Genomic DNA, 11,952 nt, shown 5'->3' with positions numbered 1-11,952 from the left:
ATTATTGTATTTATCGGAATTATACAACCACACTAATTTGTAATCAGTATCATTCACGAATGCTAGATGGAACTGGGAAGATATTGATTTCACTTCTATATTCCACTCACGGTCAGTGGGGTTCAACTTGTGGATCAAAATCTGAAACCTAGCAGGAGGAAGTTGGCGAATCCACTTTTCCATAAGTAAGGTTTTATATTTGGCTAAGTTTTAGTAAGTAATGGGCAAGAAATACCATATTTCTATATTAAACGCAAGGGAAGGTGAAATTCTATAATATAAGTTAACAAATTAAATTTTAAAAGTTCTACTAATTTGATTATTCACTAACCCAACTGACTTTTATATGATCAGTTAAACTAAATTAATTAATATAAACTATAAAGTAATTCAATTTTTCAGCTTTAAAGGAGATATAATAAAGTAAGGATTTCCTCTAAACTATTCTTCTAAACATCTGACACGTTATATATTCCCTTGTGATATGTGTAATTTATTTTGAACTTAAACATATCATTATCTATTTTATTTATTTTAATTATATCATTATATATTAAAATTCTTTCAAAACCAGATAAACCATTATCTATTTTCATACTATTAGATATAATTAAATTAATATATATGAAAGACACGTTCTTTCATTTCTTTTCATTAATAAAGAATCACAGTAGAATCGTTGAACCGCAGTGTCATTTTTCATATTTCTCTGTTTCTTTTTCTTATTTGACGTCATATAAAATGTGGCATTTCGTAAAATAATCGTATCGTGTATCACCCTTAATATCACAAAAAGAAGAAAACAGTCATTACATAACAGATAAACTTGCAGTCATTGGCTATGCCTATGTGAAAGTAGTAATATAGAGAAAAATGAGATCAGTTTGTTTATCTTAATGAGAAAATCATCTAATATTTCGTAAAATGATTTTATTGCGTATCCCCTACGACTCTTTAATTAATATTACAAAGAAGAAAACAGTCATTAGATGAATTTGCAGTCCTTGGCTATATGAAAGTAGTAATATAAAGAAAAATGAGATCAGTTTGATTTGACGTCGTTTCTATATATTTGATAAAAGGATTAATATAATGTATTTTTACTACGCATTATTAAAGACCGACCACAAGGTAAATTTCGAAGTCGTTATTATACAATATACATTAATTTTTGGTTGTAGTTTAACATGTCATGTACACTTGGGTTTTTCTGTAAGCACTTGTTATTTACACTTTTGGGTTGTGCACATTAGACTTGGGTTGTAATTTTGGGAAAATAGATCATTTACGCACGCATTTTGGGAAAAGGCTCCAATGCATTTTTTGTAAGAGCCATTGTTGATCACCTGCTGATCAAGGAAGTTGCGGAGCAAGTCTTCAAAGGCACTTCCACCTTGGTCCCAACAGATCTTTCAAGCCTTGCAAGTCTTCCAAAGATTTGCACCTCCTTGAAAAACTCATGGAACCTTTATCTATCTATGCTTTGTAATCTTGTTAACCCTTTAAATTTCACTTTGTATGAATTCTCCTCTTTGAGGCTTTAAGATTAATGCAAAACTTGTTTGACAAAAAAAAAAAAATCATTTACGCACGTCACAATATTTACAAAAAAAAATGCAAACAAAAATAATATAGCAGTAATTGCAATTTGCTTTGCTTACGGGGACTTGAGGTAAATTCCAAAGATAACAAAAAATGAAATTGACATGTATGGGATTTTATTTGCAAACCCGAACTCTTTGCACGTCATCATTGTCAACATGTCATATTTTTAAAGTAAAAACTAAAACCAAATTAATTTATGATAGACTAATTTAAGAATATAGAAGATTTTCAAATAGATATATAAAAATTATATTATGTTCATTAATCATATATAATATATTAAAGACACAACTCAAATTTGTATTTAATAGTATTCTATAAGTTACAGTTTGTCTGTCTTTAAAACATACGTACTAAAAAACTGGTATTATAATATAATTGTTTTATCTCCCCCAAAAAATAATAGAAAACAATAGTTTCATAATTAATTTATTATTAACTATACTATTTATTTTAAAATGATTAGAAATAGAGACAATTTATAGAAGAAAAAATATATTAAATTTGACACACCTTTATTTTCTTGAATTATTATAAAAAATTAGTTAGACTTAGAGTATATAAAAGATATATGTTTTGTGATATCGTTTTAATAAATTATTTTAAAATTGACTTATCATATTATAAAATTATTTGTTGTTAATTATTACTTTTAGATATGAAAATAAAATAATATATAGGACAACATAATTTATCTATCAAAGTAAGGTATTACACTTTTTTTTCTTAGAATACTTATCAGTTTTTTTCTTCAGAAAAAAAAAAACTATACATAAATTAATTTATCATAATTATTTAATGAACATTCAAAAATTAATTAACTTTGCTGCAACTAATTTTCCTATTACTATAAAATGGTTTCATACATTTCAAAGTAAAAACTGAAACCAAATTAATTTACGATAGACTAATTTAATATAAAAGATTTTCTAATATATAAAAAAACTCACATTACATTCAATAATCATATATTGTATTAAAAACACAACTCAAATTAATTATATTGTTGTTAGCCTATTATTGTTGTTAGCCTATTATTGAATTTGAATTCTTGCTGGAGCTTATTTCTAATATTTCTGACTGTATCAAAACTTCTAGTGTTATCTTTTCAATCGCATCCAAAAATTGTAGAGAGTTATATACGCAATAATTTATTACGTGTAATTGGTTCTAACTGTACTGTAATATCTTTTTAAACTTCATCATCACAATGAAAGATAGTAGCATCGATTTCTTCTAAACTACTAACATCTACATGTATCATTTCACTTGAATAATCTAGTAAATTATTGACATATATCCTACTAAAATAGCCAAGATTATTAATCAAATCATCAAGTTCATGAACAACAACTTCATAAATTAATATTTTATTAATTTATCGATAAATTAATAATTATTAATTTATCGATAAATTAAAACCTCTATAAATTAATAAAATTTCATGGTCCCGACCTTATTAATTTATCCGACCTTATTAATTTATAGAGGTTTTACTGTATATCTGTTCTAAATTTAAAAACTAGATAAAGGAATTCAACTTGGTCAAAAAGCAAAACATGAGCCATATATAAGCAAAACATGAGCCACATATAAGCAAAACATAAACACTTTTTCAATTCATAAATGAAACTAAATCAATCATTTAATACCATATATCACTATGCATGCATGTATGCCATTATCTTAACTCGTACATATTATCTCTAGCAAATTTAAACCTCAATTTTCACATTTTGTTTTTGTTTTTTTTCTTATTTCATAAAAAGTAAACAATCTCCACCGCCTTTGAATATTGACAAGTGCATGAATCCCAAACATGTCTTATAACAAGTGCAATAAAACTTTAACAAACGAATAAAAATAATAAGTGCAGTAAAAATCCTAATTAAGTAGATGACATGTAAGATTGATTAGGTCAATGTCTTTTGATGAGGTTGCTGATAGAAAGCTTGAAGATATAGTTAAGAAGTCATTACATAAAACTACAATGCAAGTCAATCATTTTTTTTTTTTTGTGCAAGTCAATCATTTACATACCTAGGTTGTAGTTTAATATTTTTAGACCATCAGTATATATAGAGATACCGTGTTACAGAACAAAACATTTATGGGGTTTAGAAAATTTTGGCTAAAGAAAAAAGGTTAAACCAATCATATAGAGACAAGTGTATAAAAAAGGATTAATACAACTACGCATTCGTCTATAAATATCTCTTATACAATCGCATGATCTTGTGTATCTTGGAATATCTCTTACACTCACTACCATAGCCAAAAATCTTGTTCATCGAATAAATATTAATTCTCAAGATCGCGTCACACTTGGAAATAAATAACAATTCATCAATGGAACTAAATCAATCATTTATATATCGAATAATCGAATCCACTTTTCCATAAGTAAGGTTTTACATTTTCCTAAGTTTGGTTAATTACATCATTGTCTTGACTCATACCAAAAATTTGGTTCCACCGCTTCGCATAGTGATTAGTGTCAAGATTAATTATGTATGTTTGGCAAATATTTCTCCCAACAGCCACTACAAAAATTTGATTATATAGCTACTGCTTTTTCTACGGAAAAATTAATAACAAATATTAATTACAAAAAGTTACGAATTAGCTATAAATTATTAGATAATAGATTTTGTTGCAAATTAGTTTCTTTTCGTTGCTAGATAATGACAAATAGATACCAAAGTAAATTTGTAGCAAATTTGCTATAAATTTAGGGATAAAATATGTTGTAACTCTAATACACACTGCAGAAATCGTCACAAATTGTAGTAAATAATCTATAGAATAATAACAATCTGAATAAATAACAAATATTAATAATAACAATCTGCTTTTTCTACGGAAAAATTAATTACAAAACTTACGAATTAGCTACAAATTATTAGATAATAGATTTTGTTGCAAATTAGTTACTTTTCGTTGCTAGATAATGATAAATAGATACCAAGGTAAATTTGTAGCAAATTTGCTATAAATTTAGGGACAAAATATGTTGTAACTCTAGTACACACAGGAGAAATTGTCACAAATTATAGTAAATAATCTATATAATAATAACAATCTGAATAAATGCCAACAATAGTTGTGATTTTTCATTGTACCTTTTCATAAAATATTTTATTTTTTATTTTTTAACAGAAAATTATAACGGTTGCGTTTCTCTGAAAAGTTGCTTCTGTTAAATATAGAGTTGTATCTCTTACAAACAGTTGTATCTATTCAAATGTTCACATCTTTAAAAATTTATATATAACCGATTTCTTATCATTGTATTCAAATTTTATTTTTATTTCTATTAGCTAAAAGAGAATTTGTTAGAAACGAAGTCTCATCACTCTAAGAAATTGATTGCAGTTTGATATATTTTAAGAATCGTTATAATATTTAATTATATTCAATCTCCAAGTATACCATAATACATGTTCATAAATTATTAATTTTAATATATTAAAATATATATTTTAGCCATTTAATTGAACCATTACAACATTGGTATGTTTAATATTTAATATCACACCACTTGGATAAACTCTTCATAAATTATTATTTATTAAGTTTTAAATAACTAAAATATATTTAAAATAATTGTTGCAATCTTTTAATTATACCACAACAAATCATTATTCGCTGAAACAAATTTCTCGCTTTATGTTGAATCTAAATAATTTAAATAGTAATATCTAATATTCAGCCTTATTCTATAATCTAACTAAAATTTTAAAAATGATTATAGTAATACAGAAATTTAATAATGCTTAATATAGAATTTATAGTTGCGTCTATTTAACGTAACTTTCGCTAAAAACTATTTTAATATTAATTTTTTTTATTTTGTTTTTTAAAATTGTGCATTTTAATTTTAATTTTTCTTTGATACAGTTTCACTCATTATTAAATATATTTTAATTATAATTATTTAATATAAAATTACATTTATCTATTACAACCATTAGTTCAATATTCTCAGTTAGGATCACTTTGTAATGATATTTTGTACCTTTGTTTTATATAAATATAATAAAATTTTGGTATTTTCGAAAAACTACACTATTGTGTCAAATTATAAATATAATAAAATTCTGTTTCATTTGTGAACTGTTACTATTAAGCTATAAACATATCATGTGTCAATTTGTAACAAATTTATGACAAGTGACAGTGTAGCTGATTGTGAATCAATTAGCCATGAAATTTTGTCACTTTTAGTATCTAGTCGATACTAATATTTCTGTCGCAGATTGTAACAAATAGGGATAGATATATGTAACAAGTAGTAGCAACTTGCGACATATTAATTTGTATCTAATTTGTGGCAATTTGCGACAATTAGTTATTGAATGAGAAATTTGCTAAAACCAAATGGTTACAAATTTTTTTAGACTCAAAACTGTAATAATTTTTTTTTAGCTACACAAAACGCTTTATACCTACACAATTTTTTGTAACTATACAATGCAATTTTACTAGTGAGCGAGCATTGGGTTTTGACGTCGGATCAGTAGCTTTTAAAACTAAGATATTTCTCAAGTTCGATCTCAAAAAGACATTTTTCATCTGGTGGGGCTGCTTCTTTGTTTCGATAGATTTTATACTATCTATGATCTCTCGACTTCGTTCCTGAGAGGCAAGATGATGGGTTAATACAATAATCGATGTCTCTTGGTCATGTAATGGAACCTCTAATGTGGTACGGTGTTGTTGATAAAATGATTAACGTTAGATATATGAATATATCATAGTATCTGAAATAGACCAGCGTTGTAAGCTGGTCCTACCACCGAGAGTAGTTTCGTTATGTTTGTGTCCACTTGTCATATGTTAGTTGGCTTTCTTTTAGCTACCCGAAAAAAACCACAGCTCTATGTTTCTAGTTTCCTATAATATCATATAGAGAATATTCTTTTATCAAACTAAAATAAAAGTTTTATCGGTAAAAAAGTGAATCTCAAAATGTAATTAATAATGAAATTAATTATAAAATAAAACAAAATTATTTTAAAATTTAAAATGAAATTAAACGTACTACAAAATACTTCAATTTTTAGTTTTAGATTCCCTTCAATTGGGTTTTTTTTTATTCTTGGTTTAGGGACAACATGTTTTATTAGTGAGGCAAAGCACCACACACACACACACGCGTTCTTCCACTTTGGTGATTTTGTAAAATTTGTCTATATTCACTTAAGGTATTTATTCCTAAAGCTGTTTTACAAATTTAATGAAAGCGACTATTAATTTTTTAAAATTCATTCACATACAAAAAAAGCCATCTCAACTCAAAGTTTTAATTAATTAATAAGTACATAATTAGTTTTGTAATTAAGAAAGAATACGAATGATTCCTTCTTCAAAACTCATATGATTAATATATATAAATAAATAAAGCAGCAGCAACCGTGAAACAAAGAATCAAAAAGGCAAAACAAAAAGAGAGAAAGAAGAAGAAGTGAGACTTGTGTTCTTTTTTATTTTTCGTTACGGTGTTTTTATTTATTAAAGCTTCTGTCTTTGTCTTTTAGGTTCTTGCCTTTTTCCGATCAATCAGACCAATCCCTCCTCACTTTTAGCATCTTCTTCTTCTTCCTTCCTTCTTATTCCCTCTTTCTTCTTTTCAATCGATTTCTCTTTGTTGTAATCTCAAAGATACAGAGAGCGATATGTATAATCAGTTGGCAATAGCTTCATCATCGTCGTCTTCTTCATCTTCTTCGTACTATGAATCTTTGAAGATTTTGGAAGCTGATGTTCAACACGCTAATACTTTGTAAGTCCCTTTTTCTGGGTTTTTCCTAAAGTTTAAGACTTTTTTTTTTTTTTTTTTCTGTTTTTAATTTGTTTGATTAGTTGAGAGAGTTATAAAAGTAAAGTTAGGTGAAATCTTTTAAAAAAAACCCTAAGCTCAGAATTTTGTGTGTGTTGTAATCTCTCTTCTCTATCAAAATTTGGGTTATTTTAGGAAACTCCGATCACTTTGTTTAATTAGCTATGTTAAAGATGTAGCTTTCACAGTTTGGGAATTTTCTGGAAATCTTATTGTGTTGGTTTAGTTTCAGCAAATTTAGAAGCTTTTTTTTGTTTGTTTTGAGGATCAAGGTGCCTAAACTAGTTATTGCACATGTTATTTATTATCTCTTCAGGGCAGAAGCTATTCCAATGGGGAAGAACAATGTGCGGCTTCAGATGAAACTAGTTCATAGTAACTTTGCTTCTTTATTACTCATCTTGCTTCGGTGGATTGATCTTTCTTCCTCCTGTCTTATTCCTCGCTACTTAAACCTCTTCCATGTTCTTGTCTACAAGGTTGGTCTCTTTAAACTCTTCTTTTGATCTCACAAATTGGTCTTCGTTTATTAGGGCTTTTGAATGTTCTGAGTATAAGCTTTGAAAGTTTTTCATTTTGTTGCCATTTTTTGCTTGTATAGGTCCAGTCTGATGGACAACCTAAGCTTACCACGCATGGCAGGAAAGCTACTATTAGTGAGTTCTATGGTAAGCAAACCTGTAACCATTGATCACATATGTTATTTATGTTTATGTTTTTGGCTTAAGCTTTTGGTGGAGATGTCCGTTCCTTTTAAAAGGTTTCTCATTTACAGTTACTTAAAATAGATCAATTTGAAACATTGAAGGCATAAAGAATGGAATTGCTACTGAATGTTTGTTTATCTTTGGACCTAATAATCTCTTTGTCTTTTGAAGGTGTGATACTACCATCACTTCAGCTATTGCACAGCAACTTAGATGAGTTGCAATCCGCAGACATTGGATTTGACCTTAAAAGACTCAGCAAGAAGATAACAAAAGAGGCTCGCAGTAGTAGATTCAGCAGTGCCGGGTTAGATCGTGAAGAAGAATGCGGAATCTGTTTAGAAACTTGTACCAAGATGGTGTTGCCCAATTGCTGCCATTCTATGTGCATCAAATGCTACCGCAATTGGTACACACACAAACACACTTTAGTTTTAATACCTTTTTGACTCGATGAAGAAGCTTTCATTTACTAAATCTTCATTGATCCTCAAATCTCGCAGGAACTTGAAGTCTCAGTCATGCCCGTTTTGTCGAGGCAGCATGAAGAGAGTGAACTCAGAGGACTTGTGGGTGCTTGCTAGTGATAACGACGTGGTGGATGCAAGGACGGTTTCAAGGGAAGATTTGTTCAGATTCTATCTCTACATCAATAGCCTTCCCAAGGATTACCCTGAAGCTCTCTTCTTGGTTTATTACGAGTACTCAAATCTGCTATAGAGTCTGGACAAACAAACGTTTTGTACAGATTTTTAGAAATTAAATGTATTGTATAGAGTGTAAAACTGTGTTAAAGGCTTTTGGATGATTTGATGCAAATGCCAAAGCACTCAGCTTTTACATGCGTTTATTATTGTGAATTGTGACCAAAAAAAAAAAAGCTTGAATGCAGCAGAGAATAAAGAATAAAGATCCTTTTTTGGGAAATCAACGAATAAGTATCTATTTTCATCTTCTTACTCTTAACCAAACAACAATCTTGAAGCAATAATGATTCACAATAACAAATGAAGAACCATCAATAAAACAGAACATAGTTTACAAATATATATGCTCGTCTCAAAAGACTGACTATTAGTAAAGAGAGTGTAGAGAAAATTGTATCAGAGTATTTGATGATATAAAGAGATAGATTTAGTAGGCAGAGTAACTTAAAAATGGCATAGCTTAATAGATGCGGCAAGAGAGAGAGAGAGAGAGAGAGACAGAGAACATGAGGTTCTTTCTCAGTCGCCTCGTCTCCTCTTTCCATAGTCTGCATCTCTTGACCTGGACCTATGATCATCTTCAGCCATTCTTGATCTGCTTCGAGATTTCATACTAGATTGTCCTCTATCGAACTCATCAGAATCACGGTCTCTCTGCTGCTTATACTCACGGTGACTATCTTTCTCTTCACGATGACTCTTGTGTCTTCTATCACCACTGCTCTCAGACCACTCACGTTCCGTGGTGGACCGTTCTTTATCTCGTGATGGCTTTTCTTCTTTCTCTTGGGTTTCATCTTCATACCCACCATATTCAGAACCACCCTCTTCACCACCACCTCCATTAGCCTCGCTCCACATCGCTGCTGCATGAACTCCATTCATCCCTGAGCTACCCATCGTTCCCATTCCCGTGCCAAAAAAGGCAGGATTGACATGAGGAGCAATCCCAACCATTCCCATTGCATTAACACCAGGATAAGAATGAGGCATCCCAGGGTAAGCAAGACCTGAATACCCTCCATAAGCACCACCCCGACCCATGAATGTTGGATCAAACCCACCAGGTCCCATCATACCCTGTGGATGCATCATACCACCAAATGCAGGACCAGCTAGTCCAGGTCCATACGGTCCAGCATTAGAACCACTAGTCATGTTGTTCACCCCTCTACCTCTCATTGCACCACCCCAGGGACCTCCACGGTTGCTCATTCCTTGTCCACCACGCGCAAATCCACCTCTCCCGTAATTTCTTCCACCATCACCATTTTGCGTATTCATGTTGTTGTTGTTATTACCTCTTCCCATTCCTTCATTCATAGGCCTTCTGTTTTGAATTTGGTTTTGTCCTTGGTTCCTCCCAGTGAAATTAGCTCCCATCTGCTTCAGTGTTTCAGGAGAAGCAAAGGCAACAACACATGCTTTACCGTTGAAAATATAACCATTCATTCCTTCTTTACAAGCGGCTGCAGCAGCTGAATCATAAAACTCAACCTGACAATACCCTTTAGATTTGCCACTAACTCTCTCATCGAAAAACTTGATCTCTTTGACTCTTCCATACTGTGAAAGAATACTCTCAATCTCTGCATCCGTCGTCCACCAGTGTAACTCTCCAACAAAAAGCATGGTGTTTCCATTGTCCACAACAAATGACTGCGTAGGGCTTTTGTTCACCATTACATTCGGAATCACACTCATCTGGCTAACAGGAATCTGCTGAGCACCTTGAGGAACAGCACCATAAGAGTTATGAACAGGCATCTCAGGCACATTCACAGCGTTACCTGAAAATCCATGGTTGTTTAACACAATAGATGTTGATCCTTGTTGAACGATTTTGTTGTTGGATTGCATATCAATATTCAACCCTTTAGCTCCAAAAGAAGATGCTTGTGGATAAACATCAGACCTTGTCTCTGGTACACTGATTCCATTATGCCCTCCATCATTTCGATACTTCCCTTCAACAGTACCTCCAGATACAATCCCCATTCTCGGTTCAGCAGCAACACTAGTAGTAGTATTCTGAGCTTGAAGACTTGGATTACCTGTAACACCGACTTGAGCTGGTGGTGGTTGAGGTGGATTATGAGCTTGGTAGAAACTCTCACCAACATTAACATCGCTATACAGATCATCGTACTCATCATCATCTCCCATAAGTTCTTCATCCGCTAGAGCAGGTATAGTTCCGCTTCCTTGATGTAATATCTTCTGGTTACCTCCATAGTCAACGTTGTCTTCAGTCATTGGATTTAATACAAACTGGCCAGAAAATACAAGATGATTAACAAACTTTAACAATACATCCTTTCACATAAATTACAAATAACATCATCCAACTAAATAACCACACTTGCTTGCTTTTTTTTTACATGAAGAACTTAATAAAAATACATCCTTTCACAGAAATTACAACTCTGCCAATTCAATTAGGCTGAGACTCGTTATAAGCAATAAGTAGACATGTGTCTAAGTCCAAATTAAAAGAAACAAAAAAAATAAAAACAGGAACTTTAGCTTACAGATCTGAAATTTTTTGGGATCTAGTTCAATTAAAACAAGGGTGTTACAAGATTTCATTTATATATAGAAGAGATCAAGTGTTACATACATAGAGTGATTTACAATGAAGGGGGATACACAAATTTTAACCCTTTTCGGAAAAATTATAAATCTAAGATAACAATTAGGGTTCTTACAAAAGGAAATAAACAGATCTAGGAAGAAAGTTACAATTCCAACGAGATAGTAATTAGTAAGCCTTCGAAATCGAATTGGCCTCGTGAAATCGAGGATCGAAAGGTAAAGAAGAAGAAGAAGAATAAAAGCCTACGCTTGCTTACTTTTGACTCCTTGTTTGCTTCGTATACGGAAGTTGAGATTGCGACGAGCTCCGGAATTCTATCACCCTCAAGAAACAGAGCTTAAACGAAAGAGATCGGAGGAGGAAGAGTCGCCCTTCGTGGTTCTTTCTTTCTTATCCGATAGAAGAAGATGAAACAAATGAAAAGAAGAAGACCTTCACCGTGAATGTCAACAGTATGTCGTAACAAACTTTTAATTTTTTACATGTGTTTTTTTT

The 11,952-nt window shown here is 31.0% G+C and overlaps 2 protein-coding genes across 2 annotated transcripts; one reads left to right on the top strand and one right to left on the bottom strand.

Annotated features, from left to right (window-relative positions):
• Nucleotides 7,056–9,004, top strand: LOC104755602. Its single transcript, XM_010478011.2, has 5 exons — nt 7,056–7,390; nt 7,764–7,926; nt 8,049–8,115; nt 8,326–8,563; nt 8,658–9,004. The coding sequence occupies exons 1-5, from the start codon at nt 7,284–7,286 to the stop codon at nt 8,872–8,874; spliced, it is 792 nt and encodes a 263-aa protein (XP_010476313.1). The 5' UTR covers nt 7,056–7,283; the 3' UTR covers nt 8,875–9,004.
• On the bottom strand, nt 9,156–11,917 carry LOC104755601 (cleavage and polyadenylation specificity factor subunit 6). Its single transcript, XM_010478008.2, has 2 exons — nt 11,714–11,917; nt 9,156–11,132 (listed from the first exon to the last, which is right to left on the bottom strand). The coding sequence occupies exon 2, from the start codon at nt 11,115–11,117 to the stop codon at nt 9,381–9,383; it is 1,737 nt and encodes a 578-aa protein (XP_010476310.1). The 5' UTR covers nt 11,118–11,132; nt 11,714–11,917; the 3' UTR covers nt 9,156–9,380.

The sequence above is a fragment of the Camelina sativa genome, chromosome 17 (genome assembly GCF_000633955.1).
Source record: "Camelina sativa cultivar DH55 chromosome 17, Cs, whole genome shotgun sequence".
Classification (NCBI taxonomy): domain Eukaryota; kingdom Viridiplantae; phylum Streptophyta; class Magnoliopsida; order Brassicales; family Brassicaceae; genus Camelina; species Camelina sativa.
Note: the sequence above shows the minus strand (reverse complement) of the source record. Positions and strands in the feature narration are given on the sequence as shown.

What these genes read in the sequence shown, in the direction of transcription:
- LOC104755601 (XM_010478008.2), bottom strand. Translation starts at nt 11,117, where the DNA reads ATGACTGAAGACAACGTTGACTATGGAGGTAACCAGAAGATATTACAT.
- LOC104755602 (XM_010478011.2), top strand. Translation starts at nt 7,284, where the DNA reads ATGTATAATCAGTTGGCAATAGCTTCATCATCGTCGTCTTCTTCATCT. An exon ending in GTTCAACACGCTAATACTTT is followed by an intron (nt 7,391 to 7,763) that starts GTAAGTCCCTTT and finishes TTATCTCTTCAG; the next exon opens with GGCAGAAGCTATTCCAATGG. An exon ending in ATCAAATGCTACCGCAATTG is followed by an intron (nt 8,564 to 8,657) that starts GTACACACACAA and finishes CAAATCTCGCAG; the next exon opens with GAACTTGAAGTCTCAGTCAT.